The sequence below is a fragment of the Pelecanus crispus genome, chromosome Z (assembly GCF_030463565.1).
Source record: "Pelecanus crispus isolate bPelCri1 chromosome Z, bPelCri1.pri, whole genome shotgun sequence".
In the NCBI taxonomy this organism is placed as follows: domain Eukaryota; kingdom Metazoa; phylum Chordata; class Aves; order Pelecaniformes; family Pelecanidae; genus Pelecanus; species Pelecanus crispus.
The window spans coordinates 9864152-9886509 of NC_134676.1; the positions used below are offsets into that span (position 1 = coordinate 9864152).

Genomic DNA, 22358 nt, shown 5'->3' on the forward strand with positions numbered 1-22358 from the left:
GCAAAACCATAGTTGTCTTATAAAGATTTTCTCCCTTTATCACATATCCCCTCACCTTCCCCAGGAGATATCTTCTACCTGACAGGACTTGGTCATTTTAGGGGGCCCAAGTTATTATGATCCATTCTCCCAAAGGGGTGCAGGAACTGGTGTATCACTCAAGCTTTCATAGCCATTCAGTTTTCTTCTAGACCAATATGCTCAACATTCTGTTTTTAGAGTTTTGAGCAGAGGTTAAAAAGAATAGACTTTAGTTCCTTCCTTTTTCAAGAAGGCAGGAACAAGTGGAAACAGGTTTTATATATTCCAAGCATTTCCTCCAGTTTCCTGGAACATCTACTCTTTAAAAATGTAGCTTTGCACCTCTATTATGCCTTTCACTGATCTCCCACAGATTTTAATGCGTTCTTGTCACAGGTTCTCATTTTCAAAGGGTGAAAATCTTTACAGTAGGGCAGTGCTTTCCCATTTCTCATACACACATATTGAGGAACCTGCCAAAAGTCAGCTAGGAAATCAAACAAACAACTTCCAACCTAAGACTGCAATCCCACTTATTTCTTCCTGTGACTACCCCCATCCTCAAAGTCCTTGTGATCCAGTAATGCCCATAATGAACAGCCTCCAAGCCTTAGCCAGCTAATTGGGTTTGTCCCCTCAAAGTTTGGTCTTCTCACTATTCCTCCTTGTATTTTGGGAGATAAGTGCAAGACCTTGCAGGCTTCCATCATGATCAATGATGATCTTTCAAGTTAAGGTTCAAGCTGGTATTTGCATCTGTAAGAAAATACTTTGTCCATTCTATGATTATATGATTCTATGTTCCTTGGGTCTGTAACACTCACATTTGCCAGCCTCCCCAACACTTTGACATACAGTTGGTATCTCTTCTTGGGTAGGTCAATGGCACTAGATTTCCTTCTAAGAGGCCCACACCTTTGCAACCTCCAAGCTCCTGTTTCCAGCCACTCCTCTGTGCTTGTAAGAAGGAAGAAGGTGGTATGGAGGAGGGAAAGTGGCAGATCCCTAAGGGATCATTCTACAAGTACAAAGCCAGAGGGACTGTGTAAATGTAGAACTGTGCAGCACCTATAAATACAAATTAAATTCCTAACAAGAAGTGAAATATTAGGGCCAAGGTGACATTTGGACTGGAGGTTCAGCCAGGCTTTGCTTTAAATATTTTATTGCTGCAGATAAAGAAAGAGCTTATCCAACATGTTTCTTTCTCTCTCTCTTTTTTTCTCTCCCTATCAACCAAAAGGGAAAAGGAAAAATATCTTAGCTAGCTTTGGTTGTATTTGAGCTAGACTTCAAAGTTTCATAAAAACAAACAGTTTTAGGGGGCAGGAATGCACACTTGTAAAGAGAGAAAATGCACTTTGAAGCCAACAAGGGACTGCATGCCTTACACAGAGATTCACAGCATCCTCCCTGGAGCAGACAAGTGGTGTCCCCCTCCCCTCCAAGCAGCATCTCCTCTCACACAGAGGGCTGCCTGGCAGCAACGAGGTCCTTCGAAGGGATGCTGGGATGGCAGGAGCCACTGCTTTGTTCTCTTCTTTTTCCTCCTGCTATGCCCCTGTTGTTTTCTGCTCTGATTGAAAGTTTCATGCAACTGTAGCTGTCACTGAGATCTGAGTTTGCACAGCACCTAGCACAGTGTCAGACCTGGCTTAAGATGAGGGGTCTTTGGGGTTGATTACTGCAATGCCAAAAATCTGCTTGATCGCAGATGGGGTCCATAATTTAAGCTTGGGAAAGGAGGGGAGAGGTTTGTTTGCCCTCTGCTGCAAAGTCTTACAGGGTAACGGCTGGGCGACAGAGCCCTCCAGGCCATCATGGGGGGCTCTGTGCAGTCCTGTTGGAAGGGTGAGCAAGCTGCTCCTCTTCTGGGACGTTCACCTCCTGGGTCTGTCTGTCTCACACCACATATAGATGAGGGAAGAGAAAGGGAGAGTGCCTGTCATATTTTAACCCCTTAATTCCTTCTCTCTGTTGTGTCTCCACAGCACAGAGCCCCACTGCAGCAGACCCTTTGCAGCAAGCCTACGCTGGAGTGCAGCAGTACGCAGGTCGTTAGTATTAACACTTTCTCCCAATAAACCTTTCTCTTCTCTAAAGTCTGAACACACATGAGGGGCTGGGGGAAGGGATGTGCTTGCTGATACAGGAGTGAGCTGGGAGCCACAGACTCTCAGATTACATTTACACTTCCTGTGAAAACAAACAGAAAGCGCAGGGTCTTCTCTCCCTAAGGAGGCAACGTCCTCCCTTTCCCCAAGGAAAGACTCCCACTGACATGTACCTCAGTGCAGCTTCATTGGCAGGACCAGGTCCGGTCTGCTTAGCACAGTGCATGAGTGCAAAATCAGGCCACTGATTTGGGGGGCATTTTCTATAACAGATGACCTGAGTACTGCAGCAAGGAGGGGAGATGGGCAACCAGACCCTGGCAGGGTATGGTATGTCTGCACATACCCATATTTTAGGGTATGTCTACACTGGCCATAGCCCAGCTAGTTAATTTGAAGCTTGCTTAGGAGGTACACAGACATACTCCTGGCTTCCCAGCAGCTTTCTCCACAGCTCCCGATGGGTCAGCCTCCACTCACATCATCCTGTACGCTGCACAGCTCCTTTGCAGTTGATGGACTGACACCAGCCAAAGTGACCTGGTGCAGACCATGACCCTGCCATGTTCAGCCTCCCCTCGTGAGGTGTTCATGGGCAATGAATGTTGCAAGGAAGCTGCCACCCCAAAGTCATTATTTCCTGTGGTAACTGGAGCAATCATGGGTTCCTGCTGAGGAACAGCTATTATCTCATGTCAGTGCTGTATCTGGAAACTTAATTTAATTCTCCATGTAGGGCTTCATTTGCCAGTGTTTTAGTTATTGTCATTTATTGCTTGTGAGGTTTGATAGATGAGAAGCAGCTCAACCCTTTGAGCTGTTAATTAACCCCTCTGCACACACATGGCCCCTATCCCCCTCTCTCTGGGCTTGCAGGTGACCCGTACTCTGTATTTTTAGCAGCAAGGCACATCATCTACCATCTGCGGTACTGAATGGCTCCCCTTGTCTGCTTGGTGGGGGAGCTGAGGTGGGAAAAATTGTTTAATTGCTGCCCACAGTTTCCACTGTATTTGTGTGAGAGAGAAGGAGTTGCTACAGGCATGAAAAAAAATGTATATCCAACAGTGTATGTGCAACTCTGCCTATACAGTGTGTGGTCTTACAAAGGTTAGAGTAAAGGCAGAAACACACGTATAAACTGTTTTTATGAACATGTGAATTAATCAGGGTGCAAGAGAGATTACACATGAAAACATGTGCATGTGCTCTGCACATGGCTGTCAGCATGGGTGTCAGCACACTGAGATCGTGAATGAATGTGTTTGTGGTGCCATCTGGGATGGTTATGAATCCCGGCTGGGATTAATCTCAGCAGAGACCCCCATTTACATTGTGTGGCTGTCCCCAGTGTTACTGCTGATGAAGCTGAAGTGGGGTGGATGCTCAGGACCATGTGGCACTGCCTGGAGCACGACTGTGGTGCTTCTGCCACATGTCAGGCTGCATGAGATGGCCTTTCCCAGAGCCAAAATTCAGGAGTAAAGACCACATTTAGCTTGGTATGATTGTTTGAAGTGAAAGCTCCTTGCTTCCCAGCACTGAAATCTGTCCCTCTTTCTTCTCCCCCTTTCTCCCTGCTATAGCTGCTTATCCTGCTGCTTATGGCCAGATTAGCCAAGCGTTCCCACAGCCGCCTCCTATGATCCCACAGCAACAGAGAGAAGGTGAGTAAATGATCTGTCCTCCTTTCTGGCCCCAGCATGCCATCCCCACCATGTTGGTTCCCCTCTTTATACACCTAGACAGTATTCATTAAATGCCCAGTTGCTTTGAATCCTCTGTTCACTGAGACTTTTCTCAATTTCCATAAGTGACACAACATCATCGGTACTAACAGTAGTATGTGGGAACATCCTCATGGGGATTCGCTGCTGAGATCTCCTCCATCCCCAGGGAAGGGAGCATGCTGATGTGCATCGGCCATGGAAAGACCTGCTAGCAATGTAGGCAATAGTGTCCAGGGAGGGTCTGTGTTAGACACAAGCAACAAGAATGTGCATAAAAATGCAATTGCATTGGAATAAAGAGTATCATAGGTCACAAAGCACTGGTGGCCCTTCATTAGAAGCTAGTAATGTGATTTCAGACATTTGCTGTTTAGAGAATGAGGACCTGCTATTTAGAGGAGCTGCTCCAGTCCTTTCAGACTCCATTGATAATCTGGAAACAGAAATCAGCCCTTTCAGAGCACAATCTCTATATCAGGATGAGATTAATCATACAGTAAATGTCCCTATTCCTTTACATTGGCTATGAGAGAAGCATGTGTTATCTAGTCAGCAAGACTGGATGGCTGTACTGGAGGCATGAAAAGGAGAAGTGAATCTCTCATTATTCCATGTAAATGTTTTGGGAGACCACCATGCCATGTGATGTTCCCTTTACAGTCAGTGGGGAGCAGTGGGATCCTCACAGGTAACCCACTCAGGTAGTCCCAACATTCCTCCAGGGAGTCCACTGCTCCTTTTTGACTAGAAGAGGAGACTGCTTGCCTAAGTGAGGCATTTAAGTCAGGTGCTTCAGCTTAGTGTAGAAACCCTAATTTTAAATAATTACATTTCAACTTTTATCCTCTATTAGATCACTAATTCAGATATGTTCTAAGTTATACATGTTATTATATATATATAATGACATTTAATATTTTAATATAGTGTAACAGTCAGAATGAAATGAATCAAGATTACACAATCAAACTAAAACATTCTGATGGCCTAGAACTATGTTGGGGGAGAAATCTCATTTTGCAAGAAAATTAGAAATGTTGGCATTTCAATCTAATTTGGAATTAATTTTTTTCTGATGTCAAAATTTCCTGGGGAACATAACTTCCAGCTCCTGATTAGCTCTAGTACATGTCCCTGCTGTGAGAACAGATGCACAGACCTAACGTACCATTACAGAGATGTTTCCCCCATGCTGAAGGACTTTGCTTTTTATTACTTACTGGGGTTAGATTAAGCACAGGACAAAATGGCGAGCAGATCATTGCTCAGCATAGCATTGCACTAGGAACCATCAGAAGCAAGGGATAGCTGTTGTGCACATTGAAGACCCACTTCCCAAAGACCCCTGTTTTCAAAAGGCACAGTGTGTCTCTGTGGGTTGAGGGTGAGTATCACCCAGTGGACAAGATATCCCATAACTTCTCACTCCTTCCTGTAAGCAGCTGGTATTGAGGATGGTTGGGGCCCAGATATATGCGATGAACCACCAGTCTGATATACGTTGCCATTCCCAGTGTCCTCCATTTTCCTGCAGTGTTTAGATGCTGTGGCTTTCTTTACTGCTTGCTAGAGGGAGAAACTCTAAGGCACAACACTCCTTTTTAGCAGAGGATCAAGACCTTTAAGCATCTCTAAACTTTAACAGGAAAATGCAGCAAGGGGGAACTCTAATAATAATAATACTCAGTGCTGAGAAGAGTACTTTATGTTTGCAAGGATGTACACAAACATTGATTCATTAATGAGCCAGCCCTACCACAATAACATCAATGATCACATTGTTAATAGCAATACTAACTCTCTGCTCCTGGATCCTAGTTGGATAACAAGCCCAGAGCAGCTTGGCTGCTGCAACATTCTTGTAGAGATTAGTCATTACTTCCACATGAGTGCTGAGGCTGCTGGCAGCTGATGGGGTGTGTAGGGTGGAACCAATCCAAGAGCTAGAGATGAAGTCTTGATTCAGGCCATGTCAACCAGGCAAAAATTGGGGGTAATTTTAAATATGTATGGTATTACTCATCTTGACATAGTTTCTGAAACTCAGAAATGTACTTAGATATTAAAATAAAGTGGTGCAGGCTTGTGACTCTCATCTGCCCTGTAGTCAGCAATGCTGGGGACTGAATAACAAGCAGATGTTGAGGCAATGAAATTCCAGCCTCTGAGTATTTGGTGTAGAGGTGAGGTGTGCAGCTGACTAAAGGACTGCAGGCTAACTTCATACAACCTTACAGAACAGTCCATTTTTAATTACTGTTGGAAGAGCAGTCTAGTCATAGCCTTTCTTTATGACGCTGATTCACAGTGTGGGGGACACCATGATAGATAGCTGATGTCATCTCATGTATGTAGAGTTTACTCGTGTTGATAGTGGACACCCAGGTTGATAGGTTGGGTCTGCTGCTGTCCCCATGCTAAAGAACTAGCAATGAGCTGGAGGGTGAGGAGCATGGGCAGAGCAATGGCTTAGCAACTCAGGTCTAACCAAACCAAATCAACAGGGACTCAACACAGAGCTCTTTAGCACATGGTCCTCCTGTGCCCTCAGTCATGGGTTTTTCCACTATTCAGCATGGTTTGCCTGTAATTTACAAACCATTCATAAACTGTGTGTTCCTTAAAACTTTTCTTTCCTTTTTGTCCGAATCAAGGCTATCTGTGCTTCTTGTGTATTAATGGACAGAAATATCTGTAACTTAAAGTCATAAAATCAAGAACCATGGTAGATGTTAGGGTAGAAATGAACCTTGATTCTCTTCCCATAATGTGTCATGAGGGTTAGATTTTGTGCTCACTTACTTTTGAAAACCAAAATGAAGCGTGTGGTAAATCATTTTAGTACTGTATTCAGCCCTGAACTGCTAAGTATACTGATCGCCAACAATCCATTAACCCAGTCCAAAACAAGACCTTTCTATCCAACAAGGCAGTTGGAGTCATAGGATAGAATAGAATCATAGAATCCTTTAGGTTGTAAAAGACGTTTAAGATCACACAGTCCAACTTAACACTACCAAGTTCACCACTAAACCATTTCAGGGCAGAGTAATAATTTCATTTTTCCTGGCTTGATGGCTGGATTATTTTTTAATAAAAGTGAAAACTAGGAATCATTAAGGTTAGAAAGGATCTCTAAGATCATCAGTCCAACGATCAACCCAACACCACCATGCCCACTAAACCATGTCACAAAGTGCCACATCTACCCGTTTTTTGAACACTTCCAGGAATGGTGACTCCACCGCCTCTCTAGGCAGCCTGTTCCAATGCTTGAGCACTCTTTCCGTGAAGAAATTTTTCCTAATATCCAATCTAAACCTCCCCTGGCGCAGCTTGAGCCCATTTCCTCTTGTCTATCGCTAACTACTTGGGAGAAGAGACGAACACCCACCTCACTACAACCTCCTTTCAGGTAGTTGTAGAGTGATAAGGTCTCCCCTCAGCCTCCTCTTCTCCAGGCTAAACAATCCCAGTTCCCTCAGCCGCTCTTCATAAGACCTGTGCTCTAGACCCATCACCAGCTTTGTTGTCCTCCTCTGGCCATGCTGCAGCACCTCATTGTCTTTCTTGGAGTGAGGGGCCCAAAACTGGACACAGTATTCAAGGTGCAGCCTCACCAGTGCGAGTACAGTGGGACGATCACCTCCGTGCTCCTGCTGGCCACACTATTCCTGACACAAGCCAGGATGCTGTTGGCCCTCTTGGCCACCTGGGCACACTGCTGGCCCATGTTCAGCCAGCTGTCGATGGACACCGCTAGGTCCTTTTCTGCCGGGCAGCTTTCCAGTCACTCTTCCCCAAGCCTGTAGCGCTGCATGGGGTTGTTGTGACCGAAGTGCAGAACCCAGCACTTGGCCTTGTTGAACCTCATACAATTGGCCTCGGCCCATTGATCCAGCCTGTCCAGATCCCTCTTCAGGGCCATCCTACCCTCGAGCAGACAACACTCCAACCCAGTTTGGTGTCACCTGCAAACTTACTGAGGGCACACTCAATCCCTTCATCCAGATCATTGATAAGGATATTAAACAAGGCTGGCCCCAAAACTGAGCCCTGGAGAACACCGCTTGTTACTGGTCACCAGCTGGACTCAACTCCATTCACCACAACTCTCTGGGTTCAGCCCCCCAGCCAGTTTTTTACCCAGTGAAGAGTACACCAATCCAAGCCATGACCCTCCAGCTTCCTTAGGAGAATGCTGTGGGAGATGGTGTCAAAGGCTTTACTGAAATCCAGGTAGATGACATCCACAGCCTTTCCTTCATCCACCAGGCAGGTCACCAGGTCATAGAAGGAGATCAGGTTGGTCAAGCAGGACCTGCCTTTCATGAACCTAAGGTTTTCCCATACCAGCTGTGATCTTCCTCTTGCTCCAGTGATCCTGACCAAGTCTTTTAAAACTCATTGCATGTGTGCACTGAGAACTAACTTGGCTCTTCATAGCATTCTGAGCTGAACAACTCATGCCTTTGGTTTCTTAAAAATATACACATATATACAAAGAAGTGGCTGTACTCATAAACATATATTTTTTCATGGAGTGCCTACATTAACTTCACTCAGGCAAAAAACACCACATCAAGGTAGAAGGGCTGAGACACAGAGAGCTTGTTTTGTGAATTTTTTACCAAGGATTCTAACTGTGATAAGCAACTTATGGATGGATGGATTTAACAAGAAATTGCTTGTGAAATTCTAATGGCAGGATTTTCATATGTGAGGGTGAACCAAATCAAACTACCCCAGGTTGTTTCTTGATAGCAGGTGGAGTTTTCAGCATTGGGAACTAGCAAAACCACTCTGCAGTTGGAAACAGAGTGAGTTTGGCCTTGAATGTCTGAGGTGGTATGGGAAGATGCAGCATGGCTTTCCCAGCCATGCTTCAGAGCTGAACTGGTCTTTGAGGATGGTCTTTCATTTTTCACATCCTCCCCAGTCTCTTCCTCTTGATCTCTGAGCAGTGTGAGGCAAAGCTGATTTCAAGGTGAAGTAAGGGTTGTTGTCTCCTTGAGCCCAACCTCTAAACCCGGTGTAGATGAAGTTACATGACTCCTGGTCCGCCTTATGCCTTAGTAGGTGTTTTTCAGCACAAGCAGGCAGAATCCCTACTCATGGACAACACATCCAAGACCCCAGGAAATGCAGCTGGCATTTTTAAAAGAATTTGCCAGTTTTACAGAGCAAACTGCTGGCTGTGGTGATGTCAGTGGGAATTTTGCCACTAATTGCAGCAAAGCCAAGATTTTACCCATTCTATTATAATGTGGATCTCAAATCCCACACCAGAAGTACTTTGGGGCACGTTCAGATGAAGGGATAATTTTTTCCTGCTATTCTGGACCATGATCTTCTCCAGGGCAGAATTTTCTCAATTCTAACAGACACCTAGGGGGGTTGGTGTTTGTTTAACACTTTCAGACTGTTTCATATCTAGTTTATCATGCCAATAACTCCACATTGTGTGGAAATGAACCACAGCAAGGACTGGAGAAGGGATAGTTGCTCAGTGAGAAGACTAAGAAAGAGGCAGACAAGAGGTGGGGGGATGATGGAGAAGCTTGGCATGAAATAGGGGAGCCTGATTGTGGGCCACTGAGGTTCAAAAGTAATTTAGCTAAGCAGATGACTAGGTGCCTAATTAGTTAATTATGCCACCATACCACTATCCCTCCCATTTGGAAGAAACCCTGTTACCATCCTCATGATCTCTAGGAAATGCACAAGATGCAAAGGATCAGCTGTTCCTTCATGACAGTCCTTTTAGCAAATTAGTGGGGAAAATTGTGCTTAGCAAATATTCATTAGGGTTTCATTTTCCATTAATCCAAAAGGAAATGTGGAGAGCTTGTGACTTCAATCATGCTGAGGCCCAGGAATTTTAATGAGCTTTAAATGGGCATCTGTCAGAATCCTGACTTTGCTGTACTTCTCCTGCCAGCCGGGGGGATGAGTAATGGCTAATAAAAGGTGGGAGCATCTAGATGAACTCCTCTCTCTAACAGGAAAGGCAAAGTTGTAATTTGATGTGTTATGACACCATAATTATGCCCTCATGAAGAAAACAAGAGTATTAAAAAACGCTTTCCTTCCCCACACTGTGCCCCAGACATAAATGGGTAAAGTTGGCCGAGTCAGGTCACAGGGTGGCAGGCACATGGGCTGGGGGGAAAAGGGAAACCTTCCTTCCCTCTGTCCACTTAGCCTTGCAGCAAGGAGCATGCAATATATCCCCTTCATCTCAGCCACCTGTGCAAAGCAGAGCTGGAGTTACCTTTTGAGGTCAGTGGAGAGCTGGGGAGGAGCTGGAAGTAACTTTGGAAAAAAGGCAGTGGAAAAAAAAATCCATGCCTCCTCAAAGTATACAGTTTTCTGCTAGTGAACACTGCAAGGGGTTTAAATAGGATTTTTTTCAACAGGACCACTTGGACACACCTGTGCTCTTTTGACTTCTGCTCAAGTAGAGCATGCTTAAAAATAAAAGTCACACTGAAATGTTTCATGCTAGGTAATTTGACCAGAGACAGATTTTCCCTCTTCTGCCCCAGTATATCATTTCAACAGAACATTTTCTGAGGGTCTCTGCTTTAACAAAACTGCATATTCCAACTAAAGACTCCTCTCTGGATATTTTTCCAAGCACCCTCTGAAGTCTGTAAGAGTATATGTTACAGCACTGAGGCAAAAAAGGCAATTCCTCTTGTCTAGTAATTTGGATATAAATCCATCTGTAATTTCTCTTGCAGAACCCTCTAGAATGGGGGACATGGTCAAACTGTCCAGATTTGTCCAGTCTTCAGGCTGAGTCAAGCTGGGGGGGTTGAATGTAAAATTCTATAAAACAAATTAAACCTGTGGGTTTGTGCATATCTCTCTACTTGTTATCACCATCCTCCCACAGATACAAGAAGGATAATGAAACTTCTGCATGCAGACACTGAGTAGAGGAAACAGTTAGTGTGGATCATCCAAAACTCTACAGATTAAATATGACTATGAGGAGCAAAGAAAAACTATGAACTGTATTCTTTCATTCTTTTTGTTCTTATTTCTTCATTCTGTCTTTCCATGGCCACATGTGCTGCTGCATTCCTCTGTCTCTAGATTTTATCCTGGTGTCTGTCCTGGAAAGGTTAATGAAGTTAGCATAGCATCTAGGTGACTTTCTGAGTTCCTGGTCTTCTGCTCTGTTCCTCTGAGAGTCTACAGATTGCTTCCTAGAGGTGACCCCTCACAAGTCAGAGAGAGGGGATGCCAAAGTAAACCTCCACCATGTGCTTTCTCATATCCTATTTTTCTCCATTCACGGGTCTTCTTTTTCTCTTGATAGGACCAGAGGGCTGTAACCTGTTTATCTACCATCTGCCCCAGGAGTTTGGGGATGCTGAGCTGATGCAGATGTTCCTGCCTTTCGGTAATGTCATCTCCTCGAAAGTGTTTGTGGATCGGGCGACAAACCAAAGTAAATGCTTTGGTGGGTAAAGATAACAAAACAATTAGATTCATCCAGGAAAGGGCTTTCTCTGAATACTTTACCTTTCAAACTGCTTTCTTTCTGCTTAAGCTTTATGATTTCTCTCAATTTATTCCTGTCGATACTTTCTCCCTTCCCTCTTTCTCTCCTAATTGTCTCATGCTCAGAGTTGTGTGCACTGCTTAGAGGTCAAGGTTTGGCATCTCACCAGCAGCAGGGTGCTATGGCTGCTGGTGGTGGGGTGGAAAATATCCCCCCTTGGAAGGGGAGGTGGGGAGGGTACAGAAAAGGCTAAAGCACCTGGAGTAAAATGGAGGGGGCTAGCGGGGTAGGTGAAATGCTGACAGGATCAGCAGCAGGAGCATGTGGCAGAAGGACAATTTCTGTACCTAAGGAAAAAGAAAAACAAGTCATGGGGTTGAAGGGAAGACAGAGCTGTGGGGGCAGCTTTCCAGCAGCTGTGATGCATTAGATTGCAAGGGGACAAGGGCTGAATATCAGCTGAAAACCTGGTCTTCTGTGGGAAAGGCTGCTCAGTGGACCACAGGCAGCCATGCTGTGAGCCTGCTGGACCCAAGCTAGCACCACAGCAGATACAGACAGACCCAGCTAACCCTGTGCCTCAGCTGACAGGCCATGTTAAGAGGCTGGGTTTGAAAGCTGCACCGTGCTCACACAGCTCTGGCCTTGCTGCTGGCTCAACCCCACCAGCTGGAGCATGGAAAGAGCACAGCCTCAGCTGCCTGTGAGCCTCCAGCTAGGGACACCCTGAGCTGCACCCACAACGGGATTACTCAGCCAGCCAACAACCATGTGGAGGTGTGTGCATGGTGTCTCAGTGGGATCCTGCTGTTTACAAAGGTGTTGCTGTAAAGTTTCCCTTCTGGCAGTGTGGCAGCATGGGGACCCTGCCACATTTGATCCCGTCCCACCTGGTGGACAGGGGATGCCCCCCATCCATGTGCCCACCACTGGGATGTACAATTTCTGGTGCTCTGCCATCCTGTGCTTTTTGCAGACCTTCCCTGAGAAATACAACAGGATAAACTATTGCCTTTGTTTTCCATTGCTTGCAGTTGATCTGGACTCTGTCTCTCAGGCAAAATTCCAGAGTTAAGAGTTGTTGGAGTTTCATTTGATTTTAAAGCCACTCTCAGTCTCCACACTATGCTTCTTTTCCATGTCGCCTTCCCCTTTCCCCTCCTGGACAGCCCAATTCCCAGAACTCTTACCTCATCCCTTGCTGGCTGTGGTGCATGTCAGACAGTACTTCCAAGGATTTTGTGCTCCTTTTCTATGCACAGTTCCTCCTGCCCATTCACAGAGGTTCTAAACAGGCTATTTTCCCCTTTTATTGAGGGAGCCCTGCCCCCTGATGTGAAGGGACACAGTGTTCCCCTTCACCAGTAGTCATTGTGTTGCTGCACTGTCAAGATCTAGAGGAATAAAAGACAAAGAATTTGGTGTGAAGAGGCAGCTGGGAAATTCAAATGAGAAATTATGAATTAGCCCCATTGTCTCCAGAGCCCACCTACTTTTTAGAGCTTTAACCATATAAAAGCTCATAACAAGATGAGCAGAGAAGCACAGCTCTAGATGGCACTGAAAACTAATGCCCCAAGGATAGCCACGGCTTAGAACCTTTGGCAATGAAATTGCCATTCCTATCATAAATATTTAGCAGACTACTGAGCCTGATTCTCCACATATTGACAAGTGAGAAGAACAAAGGTAAATGGAGAAATGAGGTGAGAGCCAAGTCCAGTAAGGGAGAGTATCTTCTGGATAGGCGTTTACTTTATCTCCTGTTAGCTCAAAGGCTCTCTGGCTATAAGGCTTAAGGAGGACAACACCACATACCTAGCTTGTGGGGCAGGGTAGTGGGGCTGGCTTTATTGCTGCTTCCAAGGTACTGTGAGGTCATGGCTGATAGCTGAGCAGGAACTGAGGGATCTTAGCAGAAATTTTTCTTATCTTTGAGTCTTGCTGGGAGAACATAAACATCAGCTTGTTTGACAAGGTAACCTCCAAAAGTAATGGTGCAATATTCCAGCCTGAAAGCAGGGTGGTGCCCTTTGGATGTGTAGACTCAAGCACACAGGTAAGCAAAAGCAGAAATTAGAGATTGCTAGTGGATCTTAGTCACCTTATATTACCTTGTGAGATGGAAGTATCCAAGTCCAGTCAGTTTTGGGTCCCAGGTGTCAAGCCCCAGCTTTCTCTGGCTTTAATTTACTTTCCCATAGAGCTGAGTGCCTGCTGTGACTGTTGGTCTCAGACAAACATGTTGACTCTGTTGCCATGTGCACCACCTCCAGAAGGATAGAAATAGCAGAAGTACAGGTAGCTAATTATCACAAGTATGTCACACTGTTATTCAAAACCTCCCACCCTGCCGACCTTCAACTTTAGAGCAATGTAAAACTGTGGAGGGTATTACAGAAAATCAGGCCTTTCATTTGTTTTGCTAAGTCCACTGAAGCTGATGCTGAATATCACTTTTTGTTCAGAAAGTCAATTTAAAAAAAAAAAAAAATTACATTTTACTAAAGGAAAACAAGGGATTTTGTTAACTTTGAAAGTAAGAAAACTCTTTCCTTTTCTGCTTAAACATTTCCCAAAACTCAACATGTAAAAACATAGCATTTGCATTCTGTTTCACTTTTTTTTAACCCAGCTAGAGCTCTCCAACTGGTATCCTGGGGGGACAATCCTGTCTGGCCCCGGAAAGATATTCCACCATTATATGACCTTTTAAAATGTATCTGCTATGCAGATCCCAAGTAAATTTCTGTAACAGAGAGCCCCAGGTTGTCGAGAGATTGTCAAGAAGTCCTGCTTTAGACAAACTTAAAAAATTCTATGGAGAAAAATATCACCATGGTTTTTTCCACGGGAACAGAAAATGCTTCATTTGCTGCTCTTGTCTCACTGTTGAACTACCTGTAAGCAGTTAGCCCAGAGTGAGTGAGGAGTGGGTCAGTAGAACATCGTCTCAAAACAGGACTTTTATTGCTTTCTGTGTGGCTCTAAATTCTCCCCTGCATTGCCAGCAGAAAGTTATTTCCTTTGGGCACTACTGGCAGGATAATGTAGAGGCAGGCATGGGAGTCTTAGGAAGACAGCGAGATGAGCCACAAGCCTTGCTCCTTGTTTCTGGAGTCCACGACCCTGCAGAGACCCTTTAGCACCCACATGTGCTGAAGAAACCACGCTGTGGTCATGAAGCCTTCAACTTTCCCAATTCAGAGGCTGCTGCCTCCTGACTGACAAGGAGCGGTGAGGAATGTATGGTACAGCAAACACCAGTCTCATGTATAAAATGTTAAAGTGCTCAAAATATGTCTACTGATTTCCATAGCAGGACTGCTTGCTGTAGTGTGTAAGCCTGCCTGAGAAACAACCCTGACTTCTCACTCAAAAAAGTAATTTAGATTGGGAGGCTGCTTTGTCTTAGACTTTCCTTCTGCTGCACATATCCAGGCTAGACTCAAATCCTTTCTTTTCTTTTACAGTTTCTCAAACCTCTGGCTTTTATTTTCTCCCTATCCTTATACAGCTGTGATAAGTCCAAGTGCAGACCACACTTCTCCCTCCCACTCACAATATCCTGCCTATCCCCATGGCCTGAGCCTCCATCACATTGACTATATCAGCATCTCCTCGGGTTTCTCCTGAAGTGCTGCTTTGTCCACCCTCTTGTATTCAAACTTATTGATTTCACCTTCACAGGTCTTCACTGTTCTGTCCTCTCTCCTCTCTCGCTAGTCCTTCACTCAATGCCCAGCTGATACCTGTAGTCTCTTCCCATGCACTTCTTTTACAGCCAGCATGTTTCTCCTCACTGGGCCATGCTGTCCATTCCCAGTGAAATGACAGGGCCACAGCAGGAATTAAAGTCTCACTCAGGGAAAATTTACACTTAATCAGATGCTCCTTGAAGACAGTGACTCCTATTATCACAGCAGGCTGATCTGGGATGTCTTGCTCATAGGCACAGTATGTCACAGCCTGAATGTCAACTTCTGCAGGATCCTGGAGCTATATCTTGTCTCTGTGCAAGGCAGAGACTGCACTGGGTCTCATCTTCCCACTGCATGTGTGTAAGTTCTTCTGTGTGGAGGTATCCTAAATGTCAGAGGATATGCAGTATATCTATGTACTGGTTCTAATGGTTCTGGTGTTAATTCTCCTCTCAGTTATGCAGATCATTTAAATGTGACCAGTTTGTGTATGAGGCAAAAAGAAAACTCCAGTAAAATGACACTATTAAGGCTGCTGAGGCAAGTAGTCAATGTGAGACGAGCCCGTTCTTCATGCTGCCCACACACGGTTAACTCTATCTCTGTCATACGGTTGCACTACAATACAGTCTTAATTTCAGGAGCACTCACTGTTGTTGCACAAGACACATTTTAAGAAAGCATTTGAAGATTTTAAACTAATGAAATACAGAGGTAGACATGTCCTAGGAAAATGTTTTAACAGAGAAGAGAGAGAAAAAGACAGGTTTGGGCAATATTAATTAGGAAGACATGACAGAAGTTAGAAAAACGAGGACATGGATGGAGCAGCAGGGGCCCAATGATTACCCCAAGGTGTCAAATAAGATGTAGATAAATTCAATCTGGGGGAATTTCTTTACTGGAAATTCACTTGGAAATTCATTCTTCCAGTCATCTCTTTCTGAGAGCACTGAGCACCAGGATCTGCTGGTGGTTTGCACTCCATCGAGCAACGGATGCTATCAGACCAGTTCTGCTCCATGCCTCCCCTTGGTCATAGAATCATAGAATCATAGAATGCTTTGGGTTGGAAGGGACCTTTAGAGGTCATCTAGCCCAACCCCCCTGCAGTGAGCAGGGACATCTCTAACCAGAGCAGGGTGCTCAGAGCCCCGTCCAACCTGACCTTGAATGTTGCCAGGGATGGGGCCTCTACCACCTCTCTGGGCAACCTGTTCCAGTGCTTCACCACCCTCATTGTAAAAAACTTCTTTCTAATATCTAGTCTAAATCTATTCTTCTTTAGTTTAAATCCATTATTCCTTGTCCTGTCACAACAGGCCTCATTAAAAAGATTCTCCCCATCTTTCCTGTAGGCCCCCTTTAAGTATTGGAAGGTCACAATAAGGTCTCCTCGCAGCCTGCTCTTCTCTAGGATGAACAATCCCAACTCCTCAGCCTGGCCTCGTAAGAGAGGGGCTCCAGCCCTCGGATCATTTTGGTGGCCCTCTTCTGGACCCACTCCAACAGGTCCATGTCCTTGTGCTGAGGGCCCCAGAGCTGGACGCAGTACTCCAGATGAGGTCTCACCAGAGCAGAGTAGAGGGGCAGAATCACCTCCCTCGACCTGCTGGCCATGTTTCTTTTGATGCAGCCCAGGATTCGGTTGGCTTTCTGGACTGCAAGTGCACATTGCCGGCTCATGTCCAGCTTTTCATCCACCAGTACCCCCAAGTCCTTCTCTGCAGGGCTGCTCTCAATCTCTTCATCCCCCAGCCTGTACTGACATCGGGGGTTGCCCCGTCCCACGTGCAGGACCTTGAACTTGGCCTTGTTGAACCTCATGAGGTTCCCCAACATGTGTCTCCTTGCCACATGCCTGTTCCACATACCCACTGGTATGGCAGCTTCAGTTTCTCCCTGTGTGACAATTAATCCAGGATGTTGTGAAGAACCTCTTCTAATTCCACAGAGACACTGTGGTTTCCCTTCACTCAGCTTGACATGGTCTGACACCCCAGGTGTAAGCAACGACAACTCCTGTGTGTTTTCCTTCTTTTCTATGCATTCCAGATGGACTTTCACTCTGGCAGTAGGGAGGTCCCACCCTTTTTTGAAATGTCCCACATTAAACTTAGCAAGGAGCATTGCAGCTTTGATTACAAACTGTGAGGGCTTCTTAGGACCATAGATTTATATGTCCTAAAGGAAACAACTTTGACTCTTGCTACAACAGTCCAAGAGGAGGCTGAGGGGTGACCTTATTGCTCTCTACAACTACCTGAAAGGAGGTTGTAGTGAGGTGGGTGTTGGGCTCTTCTCCCAAGTAGTTAGCGATAGGACAAGAGGAAATGGGCTCAGGCTGTGCCAGGGGAGGTCTAGATTGGATATTAAGAAAAATTTCTTCACAGAAAGGGTAGTCAAACATTGGAACAGGCTGTCCAGAGAGGTGGTGGAGTCACCATCCCTGGAAGCTTTCAAAAAATGGGTAGATGTGGCACTTTGGGACATGGTTTAGTCTAGTCTACCCTTGATTGTTTTAGTGTGGACTTGGTAATGTTAGGTTAATGGTTGGACTGGATGATCTTAAAGGTCTTTTCCAACCTAAACGATTCTATGATTCTATGAACGTGAACATCAAGTTTCATTTCAGATTCCTGCAGGGAGTCCACTCAAAAGTTGCTAGTGGGCCACCTCATTTGGAGAAGACCACATCCAGTCTGCTCTGAAGTTGCCAAAAGAGAGAAAATAACACCACTTGATGAGGGTCATAGTACATAATTACCTTCACTGTTAAATATTTCTATTCCCTACTGAACTTATTCTGGCTTCTATCTTATGAAAAGAAATGGGGGAGCCAAAGGAGAGAGATTAAAAGTCAGAAAAGCAGTGAGGAATGAGGGCTGTACACAGGAGGGAGTGAAGCTCAGGAGAAGGACTGAGGGTTGAGTAGAGCTTGTGTCATGTTATTAAAAACACACTATGGCTGTTCAGGACTGCAGTGTGGTGGCAGAAAGGTGGAGTGGGAGATGCAAGGCAGCAGGCAGGTCATGATTGTCTACAGAGTTTCAGCCTGGAAACTGAAACAGAAAGAAGAAAGAAACATCAAGAGACTAGGACATCGGCAAAGCTATGCAGGGCCCTGGGACCAGGGGCATTGCATATCAGGTCTAAAGCGCGTTGGCAGCACTCCATAAGACATAGGATTGGAACAACAGACCCTGAGGTACATCAGAAAAATATTGCTCAGCACCTGCTCACAACATGCCTCCAACACGCCCTGCCAAATCTGGCAGTTTCTCATTTAATAAAAAAATAACAGCTCTCCTTAAGTTCATGCAGGGAAATGAGCAGGTCCAGGAGTAAGGTGGTGTAAGGGTAAGAAATTCCAGTCCTGTGTTACTGCCCCATCTGGGTGATCATGAGTCAACCTGTCTGTGTGCTTCAAGTTCCCCCTCTTGCAGCACGACACTGATTCCTTTGTACAGGTCTTTAGGATGCATGGATAAGGAGAGTTATTTATCAGCTCAAAGTTTTTTGGGATTACTTTTCTGATTCTTCCTTTGGTAAATAGGAAGATTCTCATCAGATGACAGGGGAATTATTAGAAAGCACTTAGGAAAGACCTAGAGCTCTGTTTGTTGCTGTTACCAGTACTATGTTTAAATTTGATTTCTTTTTTTTTTACTTTTAACCTGATTTCAAATTTCCTAAGAAACACCTCTATCCAAGCTTTTTTCTCTGTAGCCCATGGAATTAGGCTATGTCCTTTACTTTGCATAATGTAGTGGCAATACATTTTGTTTCAGGCCACTGGACAACAGCAGATTGTCATTCCCATATAGCTACAGGCTACAGACCAAAGCTCAGAGTGTAATGGAAGAAGCCACTAATTTGAGTGCCTGAGTTGAGATAGTATGGGGATGATTTCCAGAAGCATTAAGCGTGCCCGACCCCTGTGATGTTTTGGTTCAGATCAGCACTAGTTTGTTGTGGTCCCCTCCACTCTGAAGGACCTGACACAGACAACCAAGGAGAGATTCATGAGGTGTCCAGCTTAGTTGGAAAGTAAACCAAGGGGAGGAGGACACCACTAGAGGGGTGCTTAGGCCTCCCAGAGGAAAGGGGAAGGAGGCACTGAAGTTTATTATTTGCTAGCTACTCTCTGTTATACTCCAAAGCAGCCACACTCTGAGATTTCAGGTCCACAGAGTAAGGATGAGACTCTTCTCCAGCTGATAAGGAAAGAGTTGTGTGAGTAAGAGAGAGCAGGAGCTGTTCATCAAACTCACTGCACAGCACCTCCAGCCATTGCAGTTGGCTGGGGGAGGCTTTAGGGGGAGGAGGAGGAGCAGGAGAAGTATTAGGGCTGTGAGCCACTATTCATTTACAAACTATAATTAATTTGATGTTTAGATTAATTTCTGATGCACTCTCAAAGGTGCACTGAAAGCATTTTTCCTTTATTATAATGTTGATTGCTTATTGGGGAGATAAATCTAACTGTCAGTTATGCACTGACTTACCAAAACTTTCAGACCAAGCAAGCATGTATGCATAAGGAACAGCTGTTTGGAGCTCTCCAGTTAAAGGGATAGCTCTGTCTTTTCCCAATAACTCACATTAAAGAAAATCTATACATTGTACACAGGGACTTCTGCTTTCTTTTGAAGCCTAACAATTTATTAGACAAGAATATGTTAGCAGAATCTATCTTCTCTTTGTCTGTCTGTCCATGTGTCTATCACTATTCTATCCATCTCTCCACACAAATGATAGACTTAGTCCATCCAGAATATGCTTAAAAGTTATGGATATGTTTGTACATACCTACTCACATGTACACTGAAAAAATCATTTTAAATGTTTTACTCATTGTGTAAGTAGATGGAGGAACTCATTACTGCAGGGTCTTTGTGGCTACTCATTTAATGACCTTCAAATGGGAAATGGCCATTTATGTGACTGATAGAAATGACCGATATTAGGAGTTAATGCCAGAAGAAAGAAAAGAGGAAAAACAAAAAGAATTTTTAAGGAGATTAAAAACTTAATGCTCTGGGCTTCAAATCAATGCACCGGCATTGGGACCCAGGAAAAGAACCTGACGGGGCTCTCGTGTGCCTGCACAGTGCGCTGTCTACTGCCACCTCCTCTAAAAAAACTCTAAAAAACATTTGACATTAGACAGAGTAGATGAACTCAAGTCATATATGACTGGTGCTCCAAGGATATTACAGTTTCAAAGGTGAACACACCCATGTGTAGAAATGCCAGAGGAGGGTCTGTAGTGCTACTTTCATTCAGTCCAGACGTTTCTGTTCAGAACTCAGAAATAATGACCCCTCCAATGGGCAGGCCCATTTCTGAACTCAAGGTAATGGATCTACAGAGCACAGGCTTACCACATCCCACTCTTGTGACATTGCAGACCCACCACAGCATTTTGGCTACCCATTACATCTGTCTTTTTTTTTGTTTGTTTTCCCAAGATCTCTCTCATGCAAGGCGAATGCAAGCTGTAGAATGGATGAGCCTCTATCAATCCATCCAATCATCCATCTGTCCCCCCATATATCTATCTTCAGCTTCTTTATATCCATCTATCCTGTCTCATTCACTGCACAGGACAGCATTTTGAAGTCTGTCAGCTAGCTAGTTACTGAGCAGCTGTCCTCACAGCTCTGTGCTTGGCCTCAGGCCTTCCTTCCTGCACAATATTCAAACCCTGCTGTGAATATGAATTTATTATTATTTCCTCATCTGTTTTCCTAAGGCCCTTCCCCACAGAACATTTGAGAGGTTTACAGAGCTAAGTAGCAGCATTTTGACAGTGCTCCTGGTGTCCTCATTTCACCAAGGGGATGATGAGGCATAGAAAGATATTCAAAACTATTTATTAATCTTGGATGCCTAATCTGAGATGCCATGAGCCTGATCAGTCTGTTTGCTTGTTTTCTCAAAATATTTAACACAATGCAGGATATGCTATATTTATGTTCACTTCAGATGCAGGTACAGGCAGCAGCCTTTCTGCCAGTGAAATCTCAGGTCACGCACTGAGCACCAAGAAAAGAGGAACATATAGTAAAACTTCATCTTCACTGGCAAACTAAAGAGGCCTTGCATATCAGTTCAAACACTGTGCCATAACTATTCATATCTTTTTAACGTTGGTATACCTTTGGCTCTAACTCGGCCATGACAATGAACTCACGGCTGGATGTTGCTTGGGCATGGCTCAGCAGTGACAAGGGCCAGGGACTGTCCCTAGACAGCAGTATAGACAAGGGCACCCTTTCTCAAGGGGTGAGAAAGTTTAGCCAGGTAGATACAAGCCATGATGTGCAAGTTGCACTCAGACCCTGCCCTATTTTATTTACTAAAATATTTAGTAAAATTATCTAGTAAAAAGGTAGCCTAGCAGATCCGATTACAGATTTTGTGATATACAATTTACCGAGCATAACAGGGATGTCATGGCAGAAATAGGCATCAATTCCAGTTCTCCAAGGCAGCATTGGGTTGTGCAACTACAAAACCATCCTTTCCCTGCCTTATTTACTGTCTACGTTCCAACACTTGCAATAACAAGTCTGATATATTGCCATTTTCCTCACTGTGTTATGTTATTCATTCGGTACAGTAATTAAAACAAGGATGCCATGAAAAAGAAAAATACAGAAATGTGTGATTAGAAGCAATGTCTTAATGCATATACAAAACAATACAGAATTAAAATTTTATAGGTAACATCATTTCTTGCTTTTCTAACTTGACTGCTTCATTTTGCAACCTTATCATTGTTTTAATATATTGGTGCATGTGATATCTTCCCTTTTCAAGTAAGCAAACCAAACCAACCAAACCCAAAAAAATTCCCAGATGAGATTAACATCTTGAAATAGTAGATATTGACATCTTTAAAGGTTGTCATCAGGGTAACAACTTGCAGATCCCCATGAAAATAGGTATACCTTTCTTAGCCATTTCTGGTTCCATCTATCTTAAATCCTCAACCAAATTCAACCTCATCGCCATTGTCCCCAGCCTTGATCTGTAATATATCACATATGTACGGGTATGCTCATTATATTTGCATTTTTTATATACCTATTTCTGCAATAGCAAATATGTCTGCAAATTATTAAAAACAATCAAAACGACTGAAAAAGTGGTTTGAATTTGGGCAACCTGCTCCAATGCTTGCTGGCCTTCAAGGTGAAAAAGCTTTTCCTTATATCCAGTCTGCAAATCTGTTGTTTCAATTTATGCCCCTTGTCTCTTCACTCTC

At 44.4% G+C, this 22358-nt stretch overlaps 1 protein-coding gene across 48 annotated transcripts in view; it reads left to right on the forward strand.

Moving 5' to 3' along the window:
* Window positions 1-22358, forward strand: part of CELF4 (CUGBP Elav-like family member 4) — a 700143-nt gene that overhangs the window by 666044 nt on the left and 11741 nt on the right. For 8 of the 48 annotated variants that reach the window (XM_075726713.1, XM_075726720.1, XM_075726716.1 and 5 more), the window contains 3 exons: window positions 2013-2078; window positions 3722-3802; window positions 11196-11279. In XM_075726713.1, coding sequence (XP_075582828.1) covers window positions 2013-2078; window positions 3722-3802; window positions 11196-11279 — 231 coding nt within the window. Of the gene's footprint in view, window positions 1-2012; window positions 2079-2330; window positions 2337-2894; window positions 2900-3721; window positions 3803-11195; window positions 11340-22358 lie in introns of all 48 variants that reach the window. The other 40 variants (XM_075726737.1, XM_075726740.1, XM_075726738.1 and 37 more) reach the window with 11 other exon arrangements.